This window comes from Grampus griseus (genome assembly GCF_964374135.1).
Source record: "Grampus griseus genome assembly, chromosome: X".
NCBI lineage: Eukaryota > Metazoa > Chordata > Mammalia > Artiodactyla > Delphinidae > Grampus > Grampus griseus.
The window spans coordinates 33,850,571-33,878,317 of NC_138999.1; the positions used below are offsets into that span (position 1 = coordinate 33,850,571).

General features: G+C 45.7%; 1 protein-coding gene across 2 annotated transcripts in view; it reads left to right on the forward strand.

Annotated features, from left to right (window-relative positions):
• The window catches only part of TSPAN7 (tetraspanin 7), a 137,143-nt gene that overhangs the window by 85,563 nt on the left and 23,833 nt on the right, over positions 1 to 27,747 (forward strand). For both annotated transcript variants that reach the window (XM_082681557.1, XM_082681558.1), the window contains exon 2: positions 26,080 to 26,268. In XM_082681557.1, coding sequence (XP_082537683.1) covers positions 26,080 to 26,268 — 189 coding nt within the window. The remainder of the gene's footprint in view (positions 1 to 26,079; positions 26,269 to 27,747) is intronic.

Below are 27,747 nucleotides of genomic sequence, written 5' to 3' on the forward strand. Positions count from 1 at the left end.
TCAGTGCAGCAAACATTGAGAGTATAAAAGGTTCAATAAGATACCACCTCTAAGCTAAGGAAGCCTTCCTCTACTGAGAAAGTGTACCTGTAAATGATTAAGTTGTAGTGTAATCTTGTAATGGAAACAGATACAAGAGTAGGCAGCTGGAGGGAAGCCATGAAAGCTTAAACTGGAATGATGCTGCTTGGGCTCAAATCTTGACTCTGCCACTTACTGATCAGGCGATCTTGGGAAGCGTATTTAACCTCGCTGTGCCTCCATTTCCTCATCTGTAACACGAGTAGTAGTAATAGTATCTACCTCATGGGAGGTGGGATTGTTATCAGGATTAACCAGGCTGATACACACACACACACACAAATAAGAGTTCCTGGTACATGGCAATGCTATGTGAGTGACGCTGAAGAGCAGTACAGAAGGGGAAGAGAACCTCTTCTAGAAAAGGGTAGAGTGCAGGTCGGGGAAAGTTGTACGATGTGGTCCTTACCACAGGGTCTTTAAAATGTCCAGGGGATGTCTAGACAGAAAATGAGCAAAGACGCAAAATGGCATGATGGTTTGTAGGGAGCTGCAGTTGGTTGGGTATTTTTTGAAAGGTCAGATTTTTTTTTTTTTTTGGTACGCGGGCCTCTCACTGTTGTGGCCTCTCCCGTTGCAGAGCACAGGCTCCGGACGCGCAGGCTCAGCGGCCATGGCTCACGGGCCCAGCCGCTCCGCGGCATGTGGGATCTTCCCGGACCGGGGCACGAACCCCTGTCCCCTGCATCGGCAGGTGGACTCTCAACCACTGCGCCACCAGGGAAGCCCGAAAGGTCAGATTTAAATGTAGGGGATTTAAATCCTAGGAGAAAACATGACCCAAGTTGGGCTTCAAAGGATGGGTAGAATATTGATAGGTGGGAAGGAGTGCTTTTCAGGTTGGAGAGAATGTACGAGCAAAGGTATAGAGTTGAGGCTGTTTGCTCAAACAATTACAAAAGAACATGCAAAAAAGATCACGGGGGGGGGGCATTTTCAGCAATGTGGTTGATTGCTAAGACTCAGGAGAAAGGACTTCATACTAAAATGTGGGGTTGAGATTTAGCCCATACTAAACTAGCGTTTTCCCGGTTTTACTAAGGAAAGAAAATTGTCAGGATGGAAGCCGTGTGTGAGAGGAAAGACAAGGGGACAAAGCATAGGTTAAGGAGGGAAAATTGGGAATTTAAACCAGCTTTGCTTTTGTGGTAATGAATGAAAGAGTAGAAGTAAGGGCAGAAAGGCTGGTATCTTTGCTGTAAGAGACCAGTGAGGTAACTCGCCAGAGTTCGTAGCACCCCAGGAATGCTCTGTGCTTCTCTCGCTCCAGTGGTATGAGTTTTGCTCTCAGTGTAGGATGTATGGCTCCAGTGAGTGTGCTGACCTCAGTAAGCTATGCACAGGAGAGAGATTTTGATTCAGTAGGGTGATGTATAGGTTAAAATTATTCTGAGTCACCTGTTTGGGGGATCATTTTGCTGAGAAGTGCTAATGCTTCTGACCTTGAGTTTAAGAAACAGCGGCACTGTTATTCTGGTGGTGTTCTGTGATGTATAATCTCTTTTTGCAACCTTCTGTGACTGCTCGACAGTGATTGGGAATGGGGAAAAGTCACACTAACATCGAAAGAAATCTTCATACGGTATGCCGTAGCTTGGTTTTTCAGTAATTTGACAAGTGGCCTTTTAAATTATGTCTTTTGCAATTTCTTAATGATTTTTGAGTTTCAGAGTAAATTAATTATTATCACTAGAAACAGTCCATGTTCTCCAGAAACTCTTTTACGCCTCCCCACCCCCTGTAAAGGAAATTGTTTAGAGGCTATTAAAGGGGTCACTTTGAAGGTGTCCATGGATGAATGAATGACTTGCATTCTAGTCCTGGCTCTGTCTCTCAACTAGCTGTATGATCTTGGGCAAATATTTTGCTTCTCTGGGCCTCATTCTCGTCTGTAAAATTGTGGGAGTTGCAGTAGGTGATGATGTTGATGAAGATAATGGCTAACATCGATTGAATACTTCTGATGCCCCAGGTAGTATGCCAAGTGCTTTACACATCTTAACTCACTTAATCCTCCCATCAGCCCTGCCAAGGAGGTACTGTCATCGCTGATCCCACAGGTAACTTGCCACCCACTTGGGTAACTTGCGAAAGATCTCTCAGATGGTAAGTGGTGTAGACACGATTATTCTAACCTGGGAAGGCTGCCCCTGAGCCTGTTCTCGTGGCCACTGCTTCCTCCTGCCTCTCACTCTTTCCCTGCTGACAGTAGGTGACTTCTTTTTTTTTTTTTTTAATATTTATTTATTTGGCCGCTTTGTGTCTTAGCTGCGGCACGCGGGATCTTTAGTTGTAGCATGTGGGATCTAGTTCCCCGACCAGGGCTCGAACCTGGGCCCCCTGCATTGGGGAGCATGGAGTCTTACCCACTGGACCGCCAGGGAAGTCACAGTAGGTGACTTCTAATGTGGTACCCAGTGGGGGTTTAGGAAACGTCACGACCTCAGTACTGTGTAGTGAACTCACCCCACTCATCTGCACTCATCCTCTGACAGTCCCAGGTTGAACCCAGTCAGGCAGCTCATTGCTCCTGTGATGTGTGGAATCTCCTGAGGTGGCTGGGGGTGAGGAGGAGACAACCTTGGAGCCCTTGCTGGTTCCCAGGAGCTTTTAGTCCTGCTGCCCTAGAAGCCCCGGGCCGCCTGGCTGGGCCTCACCCCCTTGACCAGGGTCCCCACAGACGAATCCCAAGGCAGACCTGCAGGTGAAGGAGCTGCCAGGCTTCATGCCTCTTCCAAGAGTGCAGGTTAGAACAACTTGTTAGCACAGACTTGAAAATGAATGAAAACAAGCCTTTTGCACAGAAATGGCTGTGCAGAAAGTGAGAAGATGGGTATTCTCCAGCTGCAAAACCATATGGTTTATTTTTCCTAAAAGCCAGAGCAGGCTTCTGGGTTCATAACTGTCTAGATGCTTAACAGAATGAAAGACTCTTCCAAGAGGCAATTCAGAACATAAAAGGATTCTAGGCAGTACAGGTTCTCGGTAGCGTTCATGGCTGCAGAAATATTTGGAAGAGCTTAATAATATCAATATTAATAATAGAATAACAATGGGATAACCATGATTTTTGTCTAACATTTCCTGCTTATCAGGCCTGAATGGCTGCTGAGTACATTGGACATATTATCTATTTCAACCACTCATCAACCTTACAAAATAGTAGAGTAGAACCATTGTACACATGAAGAACTTGTAAGCATAGGATTGTATTTTTTGGTGTCTGCCCAATTTTTGTTCAAGTTAGAGTACTGTGTGTCAGTCACCTGGCAGCGAGTTGCTGGCCTGACAAGTTCCAGACTTTTATTGGTCAGACAGACTTAAAGCTATGGTCTTTTTAAAAAATTCTGTTTTATTTTAACTTTTTATTTTATACCAGAGTATAGTTGATTAACAATGTTGTATTAGTCTCAGGTGTACGGTAAAGTGATTCAGTTATACATATACATGTATCTATTCTTTTTCAAATTCTTTTCTCATTTAGGTTGTTACATAACATTGAGCAGAGTTCCCTGTGCTGTGGAGTAGGTCCTTGTTGGTTATCTATTTTAAATGTAGCAGTGTGTACATGTCAATCCCAAACTCCCTAACTATCCCTTCCTGCCATCCTTCCCCCTCCCTGTAACCATAAGTTCCTTGTCTAAGTCTGTGAGTCTGTTTCTGTTTTGTAAATAAGTTCATTTGATTATTTATTTTAGATTCCACATATAAGCGATATCATACGATATTTCTCTTTGTCTGTCTGACTTCACTCAGTATGACAATCTCTAGGTCCAGCCATGCTGGTGCACATGGCAGTATTTCCTTCTTTTTTATGGCTGAGTAATATTCCAGTGTGTACATGTACCACATGTTGGCAGAACAGTCTCTGACATAAATCGCAGAAATATCTTTTATGATCGCCTCCCAGAGCAATGGAAATAAAACCAAAAATAAACAAATGGGACATAATTAAACTCAAAAGTTTTTGCACAGCAAAGGATACCATAAACAAAACAAAATGACAGCCCACAGAATAGGAAAAAGTATTTGCAAATGATGTGACCAACAAGGGATTAGTCTCCAAAATTTACAAACAGCTCACGCGGCTTAAAACTATGATCTTTAATCTAGCCATAGATGGTGCATTTCGAATGAGGCCTGTAAGGGTATTAAAACTTTGGGAAAAGTCTTCTGGCAAAAAATATAGATACAGAACCGCAGAGCTGTTGCTATAATATCATTTGGATTGCATGTTCGCTGAGCAAAGGAGAAGTTGCAGGATTTGCGGCCAGTGGGATGTGGCTCTGGATTTCACTAGTAAATTGTTTGGCATTTGTTTTTACTCTTTCCCCGAGGTGGCAGTGGATTAGAGTGGAAGGTTTGGGAGGGATAGGTGTGTGAAAAATGGGAGTCCTCAACAGGAGATGTCCGAAACCAGATGAGAGAGACGGGTGGAGCTGGAGCAAAGGAGTTCACACTTAACCATTGCTTGGAAGAGTTTTTGAAATTCCAGATCGTCTTAAAGGAGGGCATGAGCTTTTCTGTGCCTGCCAAAAGGAGTATAAGTTTAAAAGGTAAGAAGCTCCAGTGGCTTCACAGTTCGAGCTCATAATGATGTGATTTATATGCTGTAATTGTATACATTTCTGTGGAGTGAAATGTCCCTAAATTTTAAAAATTGCATGGAAGCGATTTGGGGTGTTACTTGATTTTTAAAATTCCACCTTTCAGAGAGAGAGCAGGCACACACATTGCTTTCATCTTTACGTCTGGGATATTTGTATCTTCAGGTTGCTAGAGATGGGTACCCATGGGAGAGCAGGTTGTCGCAGCTTAGAGTCCTTCACTGAGGTCACTGACATTCCCCTGCGCCCCAGTTAGAAAGAACAGCACTGATGTGTATCTTAAAAATAACTCAGCCTGAGAGCCATCTGACCTTCGGAGAGAGTTAAGGGTGCTCCAGGGGAGAAGATAGGCATCGAAGTTTGGAAAGGGCTGTCCTGACTAGAGATTTTCTTCTAATGACACTCAGTTGGAAATGCAAACATTTGAAAAATTATCCTCACTGCTGTTCTTAACATAAGAGTTTCGACAGGTTGGTTTTGCTAGCTAGGGACCTTTGGTTACGCTATATAAATTATTCCCCCACTTGGATGAAAGGGATAGAACACATGCAGTCAATCCACAAACCATCATAGTAAATTTGTCCTGAGTTTTACTGAAGTACATTTCTGTGATACAGAATTTTGCGTCACAGGATTCTGTTTTTAACACTATTAAATCCCAGAAGGTACCAAATCTACTGAGAAAACAAGCATTGCTTCAATGGGTGCTGTAAGTAGGGCACCATACTGGGGGCTACTGGAAATGTAAAACACAGTGGTTCAGTTCCTGACCTCCACTGCTTTCACGCTATTAAGATGACAAGACGTTGGGATTGACATATACACACTACTATATATAAAATAGATAACCGACAGGGACCTACTGTGTAGCACAGGGAACTCTACTCGATATTTTGTAATGACCTACAAGGGAAAAGAATCTGAAAAGGAATATATATATATATATATATATATATATATATATAAAATATATATACATACATACACACGTATAACTGAATCACTGTACTGTACACCTGAAACTAACATGATATTGTAGATGGACTACACTTCAATATAAAAAAAGGAGAAAAAAAATTATGAGGAATGACGAAAAATGACAAGGTAGACACATAACGTTTCAAGGCAGATCAAAACCACAGTCTGTGAAGTGACATAACTGTAGCAGTGTTCACTGAATAGGTTTTCTTTTAACCCTTTAATTTGGGGTCTTTATTCTCAGGGTTTGATTACTGAAGAGCCCTAGACACTGGATTTCAGGCTCAGATGGAGTCCTGAGGTTTGGGGCAGATTGTCAACCTTGATTCCTGTACGTTTGGGTGATGTTAATAAACTCACTTTTCAGGGGCGCTTAAAGTTTGGAGAAGCGGGTCAGGCACAAGTCAGATACACAAAATAAAATGAATTAAACTAAGTATCAGGCAAGCTAGTTTGTCAAAGTTCCTAACGTGGTATAATCCAAAGGACTCGGCCCGTGAGCCAGGGCATTAGCTTTTAGTTCTGTCTTGGTCACTTACAGAACGCGGGCCTTCGGTTAACATTTAATATTCTCTGAACCTGCTTCTTCATCTTGCAAACGCGCATGTGGATTGTGTGGACTTCACGGGGTTATTGTGAGTATTAAATGGAATTTTCTGATTGAAAATACTTTATAAACTATAAAGCACATTACAGATGTGAGATGATATTTTAATGTTACTTGTTATATAAAATCCAAGAGCCATTTTCTTCCTCTTGCTGTCTCTAATGATTATATAATAACATTTCTTCACTCATTCTTTTTCTGCTTGTTTTCCGGTTCTCTCTCAAAACACACCTCAATCCAGATAAAGATCATCTCCATCACCCCCTTGTGCCTCCTCCTGTCAGCCTGTCATCCATTATCCCCTCCGCGGGTAATCACTCTTATGATAACTATCACTGTAGGTTATTTTAGGCTCCTGAAATTTTTTTTTTTGTCCTCATCATTGTCATTTTTTTTAACATCTTTATTGGAGTATAATTGCTTTACAATGGTGTGTTAGTTTTTGCTTTACAACAAAATGAATCAGTTATATATATACATATGTTCCCATATCTCTTCCCTCTTGCGTCTCCCTCCCTCCCACCCTCCCTATCCCACCCCTCCAGGCGGTCCTAAAGCACCGAGCTGATCTCCCTGTGCTATGTGGCTCCTTCCCGCTAGCTATCTACCTTACGTTTGGTAGTGTATATATGTCCATGCCTCTCTCTCACTTCATGCCAGCTTACACTTCCCCCTCCCCATATCCTCAAGTCCATGCTCTAGTAGGTCTGTGTCTTTATTCCTGTTTTACCCCTAGGTTCTTCATGACATTTTTTTTTCTTAAATTCCATATATATGGGATAGCATACGGTACTTGTCTCTCTCTTTCTGACTTACTTCACTCTGTATGACAGACTCTAGGTCTATCCACCTCATTACAAATAGCTCAATTTCGTTTCTTTTTATGGCTGAGTAATATTCCATTGTATATATGTGCCACATCTTCTTTATCCATTCATCCGATGATGGACACTTAGGTTGTTTCCATCTCCGGGCTATTGTAAATAGAGCTGCAATGAACATTGTGGTACATGACTCTTTTTGAATTATGGTTTGCTCAGGGTATATGCCCAGTAGTGGGATTGCTGGGTCATATGGTAGTTCTATTTGTAGTTTTTTAAGGAACCTCCATACTGTTCTCCACAGTGGCTGTACCAATTCACATTCCCACCAACAGTGCAAGAGGGTTCCCTTTTCTCCACACCCTCTCCAGCATTTATTGTTTCTACATTTTTTGATGATGGCCATTCTGACTGGTGTGAGATGATATCTCATTGTAGTTTTGATTTGCATTTCTCTAATGATTAATGATGTTGAGCATTCTTTCATGTGTTTGTTGGCAGTCTGTATATCTTCTTTGGAGAAATGTCTATTTAGGTCTTCTGCCCATTTTTGGATTGGGTTGTTTGTTTTTTTGTTATTGAGCTGCATGAGCTGCTTGTAAATCTTGGAGATTAATCCTTTGTCAGTTGCTTCATTTGCAAATATTTTCTCCCATTCTGAGGGTTGTCTTTTCGTCTTGTTTATGGTTTCCTTTGCTGTGCAAAAGCTTTGAAGTTTCATTAGGTCCCATTTGTTTATTTTTGTTTTTATTTCCATTTCTCTAGGAGGTGGGTCAAAAAGGATCTTGCTGTGCTTTAGGTCATAGAGTGTTCTGCCTATGTTTTCCTCTAAGAGTTTGATAGTGTCTGGCCTTACGTGTAGGTCTTTAATCCATTTTGTAGGCTCCTGAAATTTAAATGACTGAAGAACCAACAGATGCCAATATTATGTTATCCCTGTGGTGTAACAAGGGCCCCTGGTGCAATCCCAGACCTGTTTGCCTTTTTTTTTTTTAAACTATATTATCCCCCCCTTCTTAGACCCCTGGAGCAGCGGAAGCCAACCCTTCCAGAACAGCGCCCAGACTGCATCACGGGCAGAACCCAGGGGCTCCCTGAGTCCTTGCCCTGACCCTCCCGGGACACTCAGGCAGCAGCCACAGAGGGCACGAGACCCCTGTCCCTGTGGGCTCTTGTGGCCTACACCCCCGTCACCCCCAAAATGGCCACAAGGGCCGGAATAAACAAGTGCCGAACTACCTATAAAGGAAGAAAGAGACTATATCATTAAATTTTAAAAAATTAATACCCTCTAGCATTTTGGAAGGTGTTTGTTTCATATGTACGTGGTCCTCAGGCTCTTGCCCCTCCACAAATGGTTAACAGATTATGACACAGTGGGACACCTCTTCCTGTACTGTCTTGTCCATAGTTTACCCATTTCTCTCCCAAGCCCTCATCCTCGTGTCGGTGGCATCCCTGCTGCGGTAGTAGAAGCCACTGTCCGCTGAGCTGGCAAGTCAGAAGAGGGCTGGTGTTTAACCCGATGTGGCCAAAGGCACAGTGTGGAGCGTGTTCATTTATTTGAGGTTGCTTGGTGCAGGGCCTCAGATGTGTTCAAGGGCCTGAGCCGCATTTTGGGGGAGGAGCTGAGGGAAGGATCTGACCTCCTGGGAGTTGCCAGTGCCTCACCCTGCCCCCCAGGCGCCCCAGTTAGGGGGCCAGGACTTCCGCTCCTGTAAGCTGGGTCTGGCCGCCCACCTGGGGTTCCCCCAGGGCCTCTTCTGGACAGAGGCTTGTATTGGTGACAGTGCTCTCAAGAGGCAGGGACTTGGTCTTCCCGCAGAATGTTCTGGTGCTGCACAGACTGTAGAGTGGTTAAAGTGAGGCTGAGCAGGTAGCCCGCTTCACAGCCCCTCTCCTTTGTTCCAGGAGGAAAGGGAGGGCCGAGCCGATCAGCGCGTGGTCCTGCTTACAGCTTTTTCTGAGCTGTTCTCCTAGCTCTTGTGGATAAGATGAGGCATAGGGACTTGGTACTTCCCCCATCACAGCCGATTGTATCAGAGAGGTCACCTGACCTGACATGGGCCCCCCTCGGATCCTCTCCTCCGCGAATTTGAAGTCAGCGTCCAAGGCTGTCCGTCAGCCTCTGTTGGATGTTTGAATTGGCAGGTGCTCTCATGGGGGGCTTTTGTCACTGTGTAGAGAGATCCAGACTGCGGCAAGTGTGCAAGGGAGGCACATCCCAGAGCCCTTGCTTCTAGGGGAGGGAAAGGGTGCCCCCCCGACACCTGTCCCTGGAGCTGCCAGCTACTTGTGCTGCCCCCTGCCAGGTGCCCATGACCCTCAGGAAACCCCCCTTTGGCTCCAGGTGGCTGATACGGCTCTTCCCTGCAGCCACGCAGTCCAGGGTCGCAATACTTTCTGGTTGAACAACCGAAGACCAAATGAGCTGGAAGAAGAGTTTAGCGAGAATAACGATAGCCGTTGATTTCAGAGATCAGAGTGTACCCGTGGTGCCTGCTGGGTCCACCCTGGCAGCAAGTCAGTCACTCACAGTGTGTGCCAGGACTTCGATGGCTCTTGCCGTGGAGTGCCAACATATGAGAAGGTCTGGCGGCTTCCCCCGTGCCCAGGAAAGCATGTTCTTGGTCATTAGCTTGTGTGGAATACAGGGGGGCTCAGCTCGTCTGGCCCCTTCACGTTCCTTGCAGTCACTTTCCGCCAATGCTGTCGTCAGTGGGGAAGAATTTCTGCTTTTTGCTGGGAAGACTATTTTTAAAAATAAGTAGATGGTGACTGTCAGGGAAGGAGGGGACTTACATTAGTGGCCCCTGAGTTGGAGGTGCCTGGTGACCAAGTTGTACTTTTCTGAACTTCTAATTTGCCAGAGCCCACAGCAGTCATATTTGTTTCTAAGCACAACGTGGAAGCAATGCAACAGCCTTTAATGCAGGTGCCACACCTGATTGTTGGTGTGTCTCCAGTCTGTCAAGCTCCCCCACCCATGTCGCCCATCCCAGGCCCGCTCAGCAACCTCAGGGGCCAAGGTCGGGTGCCTGTTGATGTGTCCTCCATGAGGCGCATGCTATCAAAGCACTCTCTCTCTGATCGTGTTTAGTCATCAAAAGCAAGCGCTAGATGCCATGGGATTCATATAGCTAATAACAGAGTCCCATGAGGGACTCATCTATGGTTGGGCTAGAAACGGGGCTCCCTCAAGAGCCAGTGGCTCGGTCGCCAGCAGAATAGCCGGTGCTGCACAGTCCATAGTGTTTACAGTGAGGCTGACCAGCTGGCCTGCTTACAGCCCCTCCCCTTCAGCGGGGGGGGGGGGTCCCCGGGGATGCAGTAAGGTGTTCACAAGGCTTAGGGTGCGAGTTAAAATGCCATTCATAAGACATAGGTGGCAAATCCTAAGCACGTTAAGGAAATGATTACTGTCTTGGAGCGCCAGGGAAGGCCTCTTGGTGGAAAGGGCAATTCAGTTGTGTTTGAAGGGCACGTAGGACCTGGCTGGACAGCAATGGGGAAGGGGGGCCGAGCAGATAGAAGCAGCGTGCGCCATGCAGGGGCGAGCTCAGCTGTGACAGCTGTGTCACCCTGGGGGTAAAAAGTGGAGCTGTATTTGTCTCCATAACCAAGTCCTAATCGCACAGTTCTTCTGAGGAGCTATGTACTTGTTTTAGAACTGATTTCTGGTGTAGTATACCGTTACTAATAGCACCTTATTAGACTCTTTTTTTAGTTTCAATGTATGTCAGGTTTTCAAAAGAATCTTTGTCTCTATGTGAAGAATATGAAGGTTGCCTCTGTAGCTTTTATACATTTATCTTTTTTACAGTTTTTTTTTTAAGATTCTTTTTTCTTTTTTTTTTTTTTTTTTTTGTGGTACGCGGGCCTCTCACTGTTGTGGCCTCTCCCGTTGCGGAGCACAGGCTCCGGACGCGCAGGCTCAGCGGCCATGGCTCATGGGCCCAGCCGCTCCGCGGCATGTGGGATCCTCCCGGACCGGGGCCCGAACCAATGTCCCCTGCATCGGCAGGCAGACTCTCAACCACTGCACCACCAGGGAAGCCCCTTTTAAGCATTTTTTAAAAATTAATTAATTTACTTCTTTTGGCTGCATTGGGTCTTCGTTGTTGCACGCGGGCTTTCTCTAGTTGCGGCGAGCGGGGGCTACTCTTTGTTGCGGTGCACGGGCTTCTCATTGCAGTGGCTTCTCTTGTTGCGGAGCACGGGCTCTAGGCGCACGGGCTTCAGTAGTTGTGGCACGTGGGCTCAGTAGTTGTGGCTCGCGGGCTCTAGAGCGCAGGCTCAGTAGTTGTGGCGCACGGGCTTCGTTGCTCCGCGGCATGTGGAATCTTCCCAGACCAGGGCTCGAACCTGTGTCCCCTGCATTGGCAGGCGGATTCTTAACCACTGCGCCACCAGGGAAGCCTTGTACGTTTATCTTTAACCACGTTCACTGATGCTGAAAGCCAGCCAGCCTGTCTGAGTCTAGCTGAGAAATGGTGGAGAGTGTACGCATTTGTCTGGGGAAAATGGAGGGATTAGAATAATAGAGCAAACATTCCTTCAAGTGCCATTTCCTCCTTTTAAAGAACACAGCTCGGGCTTCCCTGGTGGCGCAGTGGTTGAGAGTCCGCCTGCCGATGCAGGGGACGTTGGTTCGGGCCCCGGTCCGGGAGGATCCCACATGCCGCGGAGCGGCTGGGCCCGTGAGCCATGGCCGCTGGGCCTGTGTGTCCGGAGCCTGTGCTCCGCAACGGGAGAGGCCACAACAGTGAGAGGCCCGCGTACCGCAAAAAAAAAAGAACACAGCTCATTTTAATTGTGACGTCATTTCACTGAGCAAGTATTTCTCTTGCTCTTCGTGTGACAAAATTATGTGACCTAGCATTTCCTTTTGGAGATCAAAGGAAATGTTGCTTGGAGTCTGGGAAAATGGTTGCCCTGGTTTCTGCATTGCTGAAGGTCCTGTTCATTCATGTATGAAAATCCAGGGAGATAATTGGCCGGGAAAAGCACGTGGCTTCCAGGGTACTAGTCAGGCTCAGAATGACTTTTCAGGCAATTCTGCCTTTCCTGCTGGCTTTCCATCCGTAGGACTCCTGCCTCATGCTTGCCTCCAGAGACCCTGCGGGAATGCCCAGAAAGCTGCTTACCCTCTGTTGTCACACGTTCATTTTAGGCAACGCCTACTATTAGAAAGTTCTTCCTTGTATCGAGACAACAGTCTGTTTCCCTATAACTTTCCCCATCACTGGCTTAAATATAGACCTTTGAGGACTGACCTAGAAACACAGGCACCACGTCTAACACTGTTTCCAAAAGAAAATGCATTCTGAGTTCCACACCAGTGGTGTATCAATAATCTTCTGGAGTGCGACCCCATTCACCCACTGGAGCGTGCCCAGTAGGGGACACGGGGGAGAGGGGGTAGGGCCAGGGACTGCGTAATATTGGGCAAAGAAGACCCCAGCTCCAAGAGCTGCCCCACTTTACTCACAGTGCCACAGGAAGCAGAGATCATGATGGTGGGGAAACGGCCTTGGGGTAGGACAGAGATGAATTCATCTCCGGGCTGTACCATTTATTAGCTTTGTGGCTTTGAGCACGTTGCTGAACCTTTCAAAGCCTCAGTTTGCAAAGCCTGTTTTTCATCTGCAAAACAGATGAAGAATAAATGTGACAAAGCATATAGAGAGCCCAGTACTGCTCAGCAAATGCCGTTTATCACAGGCCCGTACGCACACAGTTAACTGTGTTTCCGGACTGTGCCCTTAGTTGGCGAAGGACTGATCGCATCCCCCTTCTGAGCTGTGGGGCAGGCAGATACGATGCCACTGCCTCAGCTGGTGACTCAGCCCCTTGCTTTGGGTCAGACCTACTTTAAAAGTCAGATGACTCCACAGCTTCAGAGTGGGTTCTCCTCATATATATCAGCCATGGCCTCTCATCCCTCTTCTCAGGGCCAAACCCAGAGTTCCTTAGTTGCCTAAACTTTCCCCAGAACATGCTACAGTTTTCTGTTTGCACGTCAGGCTTTACTGATTCTTCAGATGGGTCCTCTTGTAGACTTGTGTCGGACGTTCGTGATAGTTAACACTTCTGGCCCATCCCAATATATACATCGGAATATTTATTCTCATTCCTGGTTCTTAAAGTATCAAGCTGTTGCCTGGAGCAGAACATGTGTCCATTTCTATAGATTTTCCTGCTGGAATCGGGAGAAATAATGGATAGCATTTTTAGATAAATAAATTAGAGACCATGCCTGCAGATTTTAGTTTTTAATTGTGGCAGCCCGCTTCTCAGGGTTGAGAAATCCAGCTTGCGTCCGTGCCAGAAACCAAGGCGGTGGTTGAGGGCTAGGGCCTTGAGTACCTCTTCTGCCGCTTAGTGGTGATGACCTCAGGCAAGTTTCGTAGGCTGATTAGGAGGATAGAGCTAGACAAAGCATTAAAGCACTTAGCATCGTGCCTAGCACATAGCAAGTGCCCCCTGCCCCCGCCCCCTGCCGTAGTACATTTTTTAAAAGAGAGAAAAATCTTGCTGGTATAAGCACTGCTCATTCTCTCAACTCCTAACCATCAATTATAGACCTCATGGAGTTACAGGATGTTAGAGCTTCGAATTACGTTTCCATTAGCGGTGATGGATTAGACGGAACTATTCCATCCTTTCGCATTTAGTCCCCCTTGTGGTCAGAAGCAGACACTTTATGAAGCAATGTGCTGGATAAGAAGCGAATTGGCCAAAGACTAGGTTTTTATCTCCGTGCAACTGCCTGGGCCTTGCAAGAGTCAGGTCCACCATTTGGCTTCCTTAGTGCAGCGCTGGTGCTGATGGATCTCATGGCCTCTGAAGCTCACCCTTGCTCACCTGCCTGTCATCTGGTCCTCAGTCACTTAACGACTATTTACTGAGCATCTACTATGAGTGGGCATTTGTCTTGGCTCTGGGGCTACATCAGTAAAACAGGCCAAATTCTCCACCTCGCAGAGTTCACATTCATTTTGGGGAGACAGACTAAGAAAGTAAATTAAGGGACTTCCCTGGAGGTCCAACAGTTAAGACTCCATGCTTCCACTACAGGGGGACATGGGTTTGATCCCTGGTCAGGGAACTAAGATCCCGCATGCCACGTGTTGCAGCCAAAAAAAAGGAAAGTAAATTAAATAGTGTTCGAAGGTGATAAGTGCAGTGGAGGAAAATAAAGCAGGGAAGGGAGGGAGTAAGGAATGCTGCAGGGGCAGGGTTCAAGTTTTAAAGAGGGTCGTCAGGGAAGGGCCCATGGAGGAGCAGAGACTTGAAGAAATGAGAGATCTTTGAAGTCCGGGCAGAGGGAAGAGCAAGTGCAAAGTCCCTGAGGCAGAAACCAGGCCAAGAGTGGTTGCGGGGCTGCAAAGAGGCCTGTGAAGCTGGAGCCTGGTAAGCATGAGGGGAGCCAGTGGAGGGCCCATGAGAGGAACTAGCAAGGGATGCAGGTCAAGTAGGGCCTTGCAGGCCAGTGCGAGAACATTGGCTTTGGTCTGAAAGAGGGAATGTGTGGAAGAGTTTTGAGCAAAGGAGTACTATTATTGGACATATGTTTGAACAGATCGCCCTGACTGCTGGGTTGAGAAGAGAGCATGGGGTCAAAGGTGGAGGCAGAGAGAGATGACAAAGATGGCGGCTTAGCCTGAGTAATAGTGGTAGAGATGGCAAAGTGTCTTCTTTGTGCTTTTCTGAAATGACTTTTGTTTTTGTTTATTTGGCCAAGAACATGTGTTACCTAAAGTTAATGTTTCCCCCACAATACCCTGCCAATATTAGACTTCCGAAGTTTCCCTGTGTTTCTTATTTGGTGGCAGTATCACATATGTGTGCAGTGTAGATATTTGAATGTTGAAAGTTAATTGAATCGCTAATAGAAGTGGGCTTTCCCCCCCCATAAATCGTCTCAGGAGAAAGTTAGGACCACTGAAAGGACAACACCATCTCACTGTTCATGTAAGAATCTTGTTATCAAATACTGCATGCACGTTTCTTCCACAGATTATTGTTTTACTCATTTAATAATAGGTCCTCTGGCATGATGTCTTATCAGCTCCAGTTTCACCTGCAAAGAGGCATGAGTCCCTCCAAACACCCCACCCCCTCATCCCCCATCAACACGCAGCCAGACAGAGCACCGGCTTTCAGGGATTTCTTCACCGTCTGAGTTCCAGCTTCTGTTTCCTTTACACACGTATGTATAAGGTATATGTATATATGTAGGTGTTTTGAAGATGATCCCATACAGAAATTATGCAAAGAACGTTTTCCCTTTTGAAAATAATGGAACTCCCAGAGCTAAATCTGTTCAACAACATAATCCTGAGAGACATGTGCTGCTCTGTCAGATTGGCATTCCAGGTCATGTTTATGGAGTCATTGTTAGGACTGGTTCATCCAGGTTCATTCCCATGCAGTAACTCCCAAGGCCACGGCCACTGTAAGGGAGCTGGCTTTAAAGAAGCGATCACCACTCAGGTCCATCGTGCGTCTACTGAGCTCCCACTGTGTGCTCACCCTAGGCACAGTGACTGGCCTTCAAATTAAAAATTGGGGCTCATAGTCAGACAAGCGCTGATTCTACTTAAATAGGCGTCAGGACAGAATGTCTGAATGACATTTTGCCTGGGAAAATCAGGCACAGGATGTGGGTGAGGCTTTGGTGGAGACAAAGGAAGTAAAGGACCTTATTTCCTCCCACAAGACCCTTCAAATCTTGATGGACACACAGTTAACAATACAGGGCAAGATAAACGCGTGGTCAGCACAGACTGTCTGTCAACACGCATCAGTAATAGAGTTGTACCTCTTGTTTATAAGCTTACCCTGACTTGAACTTCTCTTAAAATATCTTTTCTTATTAACGTGGAATTATTTATTTATTTATTTATTTATTTGTGTTACGCGGGCCTCTCACTGCTGTGGCCTCTCCCGTTGTGGAGCACAGGCTCCGGACGCGCAGGCTCAGCGGCCATGGCTCACGGGTCCAGCCACTCCGTGGCATGTGGCATCTTCCCGGACCGGGGCACGAACCCGTGTCCCCTGCATCTGCAGGCGGACTCTCAACCACTACGCCACCAGGGAAGCCCATTAGCGTGGAATTTGATCCATCTTTTCAGAGCGCTGATCCAGTCTCAGGTCATCTGACGAATGGAAGTAAGGGAAGTGGTTTCTCCCCACAGCTCTTCCTTCAGTTAGTCAGCCCCTGTTAGGGAGGCTAAGGCTTGGGGCTCCGGCCACTCATCCGCCTTTGTGTGTGTGAACTGGTCCAGTGCTTTTAAATATGAGTGAGCTCAACTTGGGGGTTCCACGGAAGAGGCGTGCCATAGAGGGAATCCCCCAAACATTGAGCTTCTCTCACTTTAGCCACTACAGCCGATCCTGATTTCTAAGTACATAAATCTCCTTGTAAGTGGCTTTGCTGGCCCCAGTTCCTAATAGGCGTTCACCTTTATGCCGTCTATTTAAATATCTGGGTCATCAGTGAAACCAGAGGTGTGAACTACATCCAGACAGTCTTAACCTCTGCTTTGCTCACTTCTTCGTTTTACACATTCCTGGAGACCAGGAGTCAGAGTAAGACGCTTTCTACCAGTGTAAATCAAAACCTAAGTCCCGTTCCAAACATTTTCAAGGAGAACTCAACAATACTTACAAATGAAAAGCAATGCCAAGAGGCGCAGGAAAAGCTGCCCTTAAAATTTCTCCCTGATATAATACAGAATGTTCTCAATGTGCTAATAAACATGGTGGGATTTTTTTTTTTTTAATTCTGGGGCCTTTCTTTAGGGATTTGTTTAAGAGGGAGGAGACCTAAAGTCCAGAATCTTTTAGAATAATATCCAGGAAATGTGAAACGAATTCAGGGCTGCCCATTCTCTCTCATTTCCTAGTGGGATAGTCAGAGGCCCTGATAACATGTTTGGAAATTTCCTGTGACCCTTTGTTGAATAATGGAATTAAGTATAAGGTGGAGCCGCTTAGGCTGCATTTGAAGGGGTTGCGTTTTTCAAGTGGTCTGTCACTTTGATAAAGTGGTCTGTATTATGATTTTAGCAGCTGCGCAGCCCTGATTTTCTGTGATAGGCCTATTTCAGATGTCTCTACAGTGTTCAGACCCAGTTTTTAATTCAGAAAGTACTGTCACCATATTGATCCATTTCCATCACTTCCTGGGCCTCTAGGACGTTAGAGGTGATTTGGTCTCCAGCCAGCCACCTGCACGAGCCACTCCCCAGCTCGACTCCCCCAGGCTGAGCACAAAGCCCAGCCAGCACTGGCCCCTGGTAAAAGCTATTGACCAGTGTGGTCTGCACCCTAGCTAACAGCTGGGCTTGATCTTGGCCCCTCTGAGGACCTCTGGGCAGCTCAAAGAAACATGTAAAACTTTAGCTGGGAAGGACTCCTGCAGACATCACTGGGGTCAGTCCAGTCATTTCACAGATGAAGAACTAAGGCAACATGACTGGTTTAAGATGGTAGAGGCATATTTAAGACATCTGGGAGAAGGAAGCATTGTTTGCTGGACTGACAACATTCCTGCAGCCATTTCCTATGAAATGATCAGCTGCTTCACTACACAAGTGAAGGAAGAACCTTTGATGAGTCCACAGCCAGAGCTGGAATTCCTGACTTTTCATGTTGCTGTTCAAATCCCTTTTCATATTTCACAAGCATCTCTGATCTGTAAGACAATCTGCACTTCAGACCCTGGCTATATGGTCACTGATAAAATCCAAATAGAACCTAGCATTTGTGACACATCACTCCAGACTCATGACCTAGCTCCTGGAACTTGAATTCTATGAATTGGCTATAGGATGAAATGACATTTAAACACAAAATCTCAGCAGGCTTTACTGGGTACATAACTAAAGAGTGCCATGTCTGCTCATGGGCGCACCTGGGGTCAGGGAACTGTGCTGGTGTTTTGTTTCCCTTTGTTTTCTCTTTAGAGGAGAAAAAAGTATCTTTCTTCCATGTCTTCCACCTCTTCTATTAGCTGCTACCTTCACAGATGTGTCCACTCTGTTCTGTGTCTCCTCACTGTTCCCGTCTTCCAGCATTGTCCTCCCGCATTGTAGTGCCCACCTGCCTCAAGCTATAGCCCTCATCCTTCCCACTGTTCTCTGCTTCCGCTTCCTGAGACCCGGTCCTCCCTTGCTGTCACTTCTGGCCTCAGCCCTCGCCTGCAGCTCAGACTTGCTCCCGAACTCCAGTCCCACATCCACAACTGCCTTCTGAACCTGTTACCTCTCTGGCTTTTTCTTGCCTCAAACACAACAGAAAACAGAACCTGGACCAGATGGTCTTTGGGTTTCCCGTTGGTTCTCAAACTCAGTTTTAAGAAGTCAGCATTTAAGAGCATCTCAATACTCTCTCTTCCTCTTCTCAACTTCCCTAAATCTTTTTAATACCACTAACCTCCCCACCATGGAATGTGTGTCCTCTTCTGCACATATACACATGCACCCACGCACATACAGACATAAAAATGACAGAGCAAAGGGGTTGAATTGGCTAACATACTTGCCTAGAAAGAAACAGCGCAAAGCATATGTCTTACTGCTCTTAAGATGACAGTGTCATCTTCATATAAAAAGTAAAGCTTGTTGATATGCCAGTGAACTTACGTATTTTTAGATGTCTGGGTACAAGTACAATGCATGACCCCCTTTCTCCTTCCCAGCAAGCACTTGTCACCTTGGAAAGCTGGCAGAACAGTGGTCTCGAGTCCAGAAATGAGCTGACTTTCCTATTCCCACTGCTGACAGTTTGTCAGTCACAGGGAGGACCTAATAAACTTCCCGGTGCTTATTTGCCCAATGGCACATGTATAAATATATTTCAGAGGGAATAAGCATGTCAAGTTTGAAATTCAGATTTGTTCTATCAGAATGTCATTGCTGGAGGAAGCACTGGAAATCAGGTTTTTCCACCTCTTGATCTTACTGAAGCCCAGAAAGGTTAGGTGATCTGCCCAAAGTCACACAGCTTATTAATGACAAAACTACAACTGAAACGCTGGTATTCTAGCCCCCAGCCCAGAGCTCTTCCATTCACCTGCCTTTTAAATATGCTGAGTCCCTTTCTGCCACTCATCTGGAGTGAGTTCTCAAGCCCACTGAAAAACCCCAATAAATCCTGGTTCTTAGTCTATTTTAAAACATTAAGCGTTTACACAAACAATTCATAATAAAATCGTAAGTTGTAACTATGACAGATTCACACTGTTACTTCTTCAAGTTTAAAGAGAAGACCATGAGATTATGGAAGCTGCTGATTTCTCTACCTTCTGGTTGCTTTATCCATCTCTCTAAAATCAGGTCAGAACACTGCAAAGACTGGCTCTCCCCTGCCGTCACCTCAGCACACACGCTCCTGTAAGAACGAGCTGAAAGCATAGTCTGTCAGCTACTTTTCCTCTTAAAATCTAACTTCCAAGGGCCTGTATTTTAATTATTGATGATGTGTATAGAGTTTCTGTGTCAGGCATTTTTTTCCTGAGTTATAGAATCATCTGGAATGGGGGAAGAACATTTCTCAATATCTCGGTGTAGTTGCCGAGAGTGAATTAACCTGTAAACCTCTAGGATAATTGGATTGTAGCTTTCACCTAAAATGGCTATCTAGCTGAGATTCCTGCCTACAGTTTTTTCTGCATGTTCCTTTCAGCTGGTTTTAGATCCTGTGTTTTCTATCCCATATAACTTCTTAGGGAAGAGTGCCTCTTCTAGATAGCTTGTGCTTCTATAATTCGATTTTCTGTAATCTTTGTTTTCCCTTAGTTTCACAATACATGGCTCATGAGCCCCACTTTCTACATGAACGTCTGCATATTATCCTAATGATGCCACAGATTCCTATTCAGTATATTATGTAGTTAAAGAAAAAAATATATGTGGGCTTTATTCTGTCAGACCCAAACCTGGCACAGCATTTCATGGGCACAAGAGGAGCGGCTACAGTTTAATCAGAAGGTCTGTGGTCTGAGTGCAGAAGGTCTGTGGTCTGAGTGCACTCCCACATTTTCTTGTGGGCTCAAGAAAATGCCTCTGGGGAATGGATAAAGAAGATGTGGTACATATATACAATGGAATATTACTGAGCTATAAAAAGGAATGAAATAATGCCATTTGCAGCAACATGGATGGACCTAGAGATTGTCATACTGAGTGAAGTCAGAGAGAGAAAGACAAATATTATATGATATCACTTACATGTGGAATCTTAAAAAAGGCTACAGAGTCAGTGGTTTATCCTACAATCAGATAAGCTGCTGTCTATTAACACATTTTCAAGTCTTTGGACTAAGAGATTGGTTCAAGATGGAGTAGAAGGACGTGGTCTCACTGCCTCTTGCGAGAGCACCGGAACCACAACCAACTGCTGAACAGTCATCGAAAGGAAGACACTGGAACTCACCAAAAAAGATACCCCACATCCAAAAACAAAGGAGAAGCCACAATGAGATGGTAGGAGGGGCGCAATCACAATAACATCAAATCCCAAATAAGTGACTGGAGAACACTTATACCACAGAAGTGCACCCACTGGAGTGAAGGTTCTGAGACTCCCATCAGGCTTCCCAACCTGGGGGTCTGGCAATGGGAGGAGGAATTCCCAGAGAATCAGACTTTGAAGGCTAGCGGGATTTGATGCAGGACTTCGACAGGACTTGGGGAAACAGAGACTCCACTCTTGGAGGGCACACACAAAGTAGTGTGTGCATCAGGACCCAGGGGAAGGAGCAGTGACCCCATATATTTCGAGCTGTGTTGCAAGCATGCAGAAAATGTCAAGCCACCATGAGATGCTGGGAGTTAACAGAGACCAAGAGACTTAGCCTGGCTGCTGCTGGTGGGCGCCAGGCCTGCCCTCCTGGCTTGTGGCTGAGGCGGGAGCCTGTAAGGTGGCAGGGCCTTCACCAGGCCGCTTGCGTGGTTTACCTACGGGCTCTGATCTGTCCCTTCCTTGGCCACACTATTGGCTGCTTGCTAATTGGTTCTTCTGAGAAGGAAGCAAAACTTCCCTGAGAAAGCCAAAATCGGTGACACACTGCTTGATTTCGGAATTTGAGGTCTCTGAAGATCTGAGACGCAAAATTGCTTTGGCGAGCTCTGAACCCACTCATTCATTGCACCCCAGAGCAGAAGAGAGAGGTGAAGAGAACCTGTCCTTTACTTTGCACTCTGTGGGTACTCATCGAGGCCTGTGTAGGGGTGAGTGTTGCTGTGTGTGTTAACAGGAACCAAGAAAAAAAATCCTGCAGACCACAATGAATTTGTCTTTGGCTTGTCTTTGTATGTTTCTTATCCTTGGTAAGAAGCATTATTATAGTGGGAAAATGTGAATAAGTACTTGTTTATTGCGTTTTGTGGCTCTTCAGCCCTTTGCTTGTAGTTTTTTTCCTCCAACTGCCTGGCAATTTCTTCCAAGACTCACCCCGAGTCCACCACCAGTACCACCACAAAATATGGCTTTCCTCACTTCAGGGTGCACTGCGGCCCAACCTCTTCCTCCATTGTCTGTTTATTTTCTTCTCCTTTCTCCTTAGCACTGTTATTTCCCCCAGATTATGATGCCTGCTCAGATGGGCATTCTACCATTTCCTCAGAGATGTCCAGAGGGTATATAGCAGGTGGATGGCTAACATGAAACTTCTCCCCCTTTAACTCTACAATCAGATGCTGGTTCATTCATGCGGCAGACATGTACTGGGCATTGACTGTACACAGAGCCCAGAGCTCCTGCTTTTGAGGGGCTCACAGTCCTGGACGTGCATGGGAGGGGGATGGGTTACAGCATGATGATGGCATATTTCCAAGTAAGTTCTGTTTAAGGAGGCTGGGAGGAGGGCGTCCAGGGTACCCTAAGAGTTTAGGATGCAGACAGGTAGTGATAGGAAGGGTAAGTGTTCTAGGTCAGAGGATCATCACGAGCAAAGGTTGAGAAGCAGTCAAGTACAGGAAGCGCACAGAGGACGACTCCGTTTTCCTGGAAGTACATAGAGTTGACAAAGACTAGTGAGGAAGATGAGGCTAAAGACGTGGGTCTGGGCTGTGCAGGAGGACTTGCCTCTGGAGTTCAGGCTTCCAAACACAGAGCTGGCCCATCAGGAATGTTTGAGTAGAAGAAGAGCAACACTGGAGAAGGACTTTCCTCTCTGGCTGGTTTTTAGATTCCTGGCACACAGGTGCTAGAAGAGGCTGGTCTATCCCAGTCTCTACCTCATTCAGAGGAGGAGTTCCTTAGAGGATGTCTGAGTTGGTCAAGGTCAAAACATTGGGTGGCTTTTTCCCCAAGCAGTATGGTGCCCACAATGTTATGTTTGTTTGCACCCACTGGCAATCTTTAAGAGGCACCCTTGGAGGTCTGCAAAAGTAGTCTTTTTGCAAAAAAAAAAAAAAAAAAAAAAAGAATATTTGTGTAATTTACATTATATGAACGTTCCAACAAGTTGATATCATAGGCTTTGTACTTTCCATGAGGAGAGGTTTTATACACAAAGCAATGACTGCATTTGCAGAAATTACTTTTTGAAAGAAAAGGAATAAAAACGTTAATATTGTTTGCCTTAAAAGCAGGATTTGTGTTAACTTTGACATACTGCCTATAATCTTTGTTAGGGTAGTAAGCGAACTTCATGAAATCACTGGTGACAGAAATATAATATCGGACTCTTATACTTGGTGAGTAATAGACACTTTCATTAAAGCCATTGTGTTCCCAGGGAGATCAGCTCGGTGCTTTGTAACCACCTAGAGGGGTGGGATAGGGAGGGTGGGAGGGAGGGAGACGCAAGAGGGAAGAGATATGGGAACATATGTATATATATAACTGATTCACTTTGTTATAAAGCAGAAACTAACACACCATTGTAAAGCAATTATACTCCAATAAAGATGTAAAAAAAAAAAGCCATTGTGTTCCAATAATGACTGACACTAATATAGAATGCAGCTACTCAGTGTATGTCTGAAAGGTTACTGAATCTTTGGGGGCAATCATATGAAATTGCAAGTGTCTGGATGAGACATATTCGGCCTAAACAATGAGTAGTTTAACTGAATTTTTTGGTTTTGTTCAGTACACTGACATTGTAATATTTACACCTTTAGGCAGTTAATGCCAGAGAGGGAAGTAGGGGAGAAAGATTCTCTTTGGTTTCATGTTAAGTTACCTCTCAGTATTTACCTGATGGAGAAGTTTTGTAAGTATCTGGCATGTGAAAGACCCTGTTTTATAAAATAGAGGTCTAAGACCCAGAGGAATGAAATGTATTTGTCAATGAATATTAAGCCTTTACTCTGTGCCCGGCACTGTGCTAAGCGTTGAGTAATAAAAGATAGCTCAAGCGCTGTCCTTTCCACCTAATGTTCACTGCATTCTTACCCCTAATGAGTAGAGAGTTGAATCTTAAATTTTGATTTTAGTGGAGGAAAAGCATTTTGATTCCATTTGGAGGAGTATGGCAGAGGTGTTCAAGGAAGGTACTTTCTTTAGCAACCACCAGGTGTCAGTACAGGACTTGGAACTCTTGGCAACAAATGCATTCTTGGTTTTCCTAACTCGCTAAGGCCGTGCCCATTTTGACTTTTCAAAGGCGGTAGACCGCCACTGGGCCACTTTCTCCCAAATATTAGTGTCAAACACTTTCTCCTCAAGACTGCATCACATTCCTTCCCCTTTGCCTTATAAAAGTAGCACAAGTTCCTCGACCTTTTTCTACTTTAAAGCTTTTAATTCTGTCTTTCATGGTGATGGTTCTACAAAGTAGGGAGGCTATCGGGATGGGGGTAGGGGAGTTTCACGAAGCTCTTGTTGCTTCCACTGATCCCATCCCCCAAACCGGTGGAGCCCACGCTCGGCTGATACGGGGAAAGGTGGAGGGTCTGTTCTTTTTCCTGCACAGAGAAACAATCTGATGGTGGAGCCTGATGGCTCCAAACTGCAGAAGGAAGTGTACAGAGAGAAGCTCCTAGGCATCTCCACTGGCCCAGCCATTTGCTTCCTCTTGCAGTGGTATGTGTTCACGTACGGACATTAAGGAACAGTGTGTTTGTTGACTGACAGGGGAAACCTTGGAGAGGCGGGTATTGATTTGTGTCATACAGGTTTTCACCAGTTTCTCATCCTGCCTCCTCACTTTTTTTTTGTTTACATATATATAAATAATCATTTTCTTACATTCTCTTCCATTATTGGTTATTACAAGATAATTGAATATAGTTCCCTGTGTTATACAGTAGGTCCTTGTTGTTTATTTTATATATAGTGGTATGTATCTGTTAATCCCAAACTCCTAATTTATCCCCCATTTTCCCCTTTGGTATCATAAGTTTGCTTTCTATATCTGTCAGTCTGTTTCTGTTTTGTAAATAAGTTCATTTGTATCATCTTTAGACTCCACATATAAGTGATATCATATGATATTTGTCTTCCTCTGTCTGACTTACTTCACTCAGTATGATCATCTCTAGGTCCATCCATGTGGCTGCAAATGGCATTATTTCATTCGTTTTATGGCTGAGTAATATTCCATTGTGTACATATAACCACATCTTTATCCTTTCTTCTGTCAGTCTTTTTTATTTGCCTCCTCACTTGAATGGGCAGGCTGCACAGGGAGCTGAGGCATTTGGTGTGGGGCATCGGGGGATAGGGTGGGAGAAACTGGGGAAGGGCTTCCTTGGACATCCAAGCGTTTTTCGAGCCTCATAAGATGTCAGAAGTGGTGGCAGCTGGAGGGATGTCAGTTCGAATGAGCTGCTCAGCTGTTGGTAAACTGAGGGAGAGACGGGCTGGGGAGCTAGAGACACAAAGTCAGCCACTGGCTTCAGCAGCTAAGGCTCCTGGGGTGTGTGGCCTGCAGGGGATGGAGAGTCAGGCATGGCACGCAGTCCCAAGTCTATGCCCTGAAGTAAGGGCCCGAGTGATGCAAGGCTCTATGGGGCAGACACACTGTGGGGATTTCCTTCGGGCCAATCAGCGCGACTTGACAAATGGTAGTACAGCTAATTCCAGGCACTATTCAGATTCTGTTGTTTTATAGTGAATAAAATATTGTAAATAAGGCAGCACATCAATAGGGATTCAAAAATAGTTTCAGTATTTTGCTTTTGTAGAGACTTTCGTCATGATAGTTACAGAAGATCACCTTTTTCTTGAAAACATCACGTAGGATGTCTTTAAAATATTCCATATACACACATTACATTGAAGAGGGCGGCTGACATTCTTACTGGAGTCATGCCCAGCTCTGCGTTGAGCAGCAGTTCCCAGACCAGATCTGGGAAGGCTCTCAGACCTGTATTAGGATTGAATGATTGATTGATTAATTGAATTTATTTATTTATTTATTTATGGCTGTGTTGGGTCTTTGTTGCTGCATGCAGGCTTTCTCTAGTTGCCGCAAGCAGGGGATAATCTTCGTTGCGGTGCGCGGGCTTCTCATTGCTGTGGCTTCTCTTGTTGTGGCGCACGGGCTCTAGGCGCGCGGGCTTCAGTAGTTGTGGCACTCAGGCTCAGTAGTTGTGGCGCACGGGCTTAGTTGCTTCGCGGCATGTGGGATCTTCCCGGACCAGGGCTCGAACCCGTGTCCCCTGCATTGGTAGGAGGATTCTTAACCACTGCACCACCAGGGAAGTCCCTAGGATGTACTTTTTAAGCAGCTTTTTTTTTTTTTTAGAAGTTATTTAGTGTTGGCTTGACTTACAGTTGATATGGTCCCTGCATATGGGATTGTGTAAGGGACAGATCTAGTTGTCCAAAATCAAAGTGTCTTTACTGTGTGGTGGCTTTAGTTCATGGGCTCTGGCCTCTCCCACTGCTTCAGGAAATCCTACAGCAAGTGCCTGCTTGCTCCCGGAAACTGGAGTCGTCAGATTCCAGCCACATTGCTGTGTGTTAATTCTCACCTCTCAGCAGCAGTCTCACACTTCCCGCTCCTGCTTTTTTTCAGATCACTGGGGTGATCCTGCTGGCCGTTGGAGTCTGGGGCAAACTCACTCTGGGCACCTATATTTCCCTGATTGCCGAGAACTCCACAAATGCTCCCTATGTGCTCATCGGAACTGGCACCACTATTGTCGTGTTTGGCCTGTTTGGATGCTTTGCCACATGCCGTGGTAGCCCATGGATGCTGAAACTGGTGAGTAGGTCACAATATAATACTGCTTTCTGATTCTGTTTTGTAAAAATATAAATCACGCGAAAGCAAAGTGGCCCTTCTTGAAGCCACAGACGAGTCCTTAATAGTCATTGACTCTAATTTTAGTGCAGGCTTTTACCTAACCCACCCTTTAATCCCCTAGAGGGAGAAACAACCCCAGATACAGCGTGACACACAAAAAAATCCCGTCCTGGTCCCTCAAGGTAGATGATGACAAAGCAGTGGCTGGCGGTTCTAATAAGCCATTTATAGCCTCGTGGCAAGATGCCCTGTTCCAGTTTTGAATTCTGTCTTAGAAATCTCTTCAAGCGTGTGATGTGCAGCCGTGGTGGGTGAGGCAGCACCCCGAACATGAGCAGCCTTTCATTTCCAAGTTCCCAGTGGAGAAATACTTTTCTGCCTCCTTGAGCTGGGCTGTGCTGGGATGTGCGGGCACGCTCTCCTCTACGCCTGCACAGCCTGGCTCTGTGCAGTGGGAGTTGAGCTAAGCCAGAGCTTCCCCACTCAGCAGACACAGCAGTGATGTTTCCCAAAGGGTAAGGATAGGCTGTTGAAAGGCTGCTGCTGCAAATCTTAACTTTCTGGTAGACCAGTTGCCTAATTCTCTAGTCTCTTGCCCATGCTTTTCATTAATAAGAGTTTATGCGGAAGGCTTTCCCAGATAAAAGGCAGCAAGAGCCTCTCCTCAAAAGAAAATTTTGTTTAAAAGGATTTCTTTCTCTGAAAGGGGAGAGTAGAGATTCCCTCGGTGCTGGGTGGCCCGTCCTGTCTTGTTTAGCCCTAGATTGCAGTAACCCATGACACCGTCTAGTGACAGATACGGGTGTGAGGGTGATTCACTCCGAAGGAAGCACCTTCCAAATGGGCACTGGTCAGTCTCTTTGTTGGCAACCTGATGGAGGTCGTGCTTGATTTGGCCATTTTCTGTCCTGAAGACGGTGTGGGAAGCTGATAGCCTGGCCACAGCTAAGCCTTCCAGGTTGGTGGAAAAGCCGTAGTGAGACCATATAGAGGCTCTTCTGCTGCTGTCACCTCCATTAGCACTGAGTCTACCTTCCAGTACCTCTTATAGGCGCTAGTGTTTCCTTTTGGTCTAGTGTTGTAGTTTTCAACTTTGATCTGTGCCTGAGTCACCTGGGCTTTTTAAAAACACCTGTGCCAGAGGCCAACCCCCAGCCAGTGGAACCAGACGCTGTGACGGTCAGGATCTGGCTCCACATTTTCTGAAAGCTCTCCAGGGGTGCTATTGCACAGCCGGTGCTGAGACCCTCTTCTTCAGTACAGTGAGTAGCAAGGGAAGAATTAACTCCAGAGGCATGGAAAACAAACTGCTAAAAAGCCATCTGTCCAAACAAGAAGGGAGGAGACCTGGAGACCTGACTGACCCTGATGCTAAGTGGCTTAAGTCTTGAGGGGCAAGGATGTAACCTCTTTGGGCCTTTGTCCCCATTTATGAAA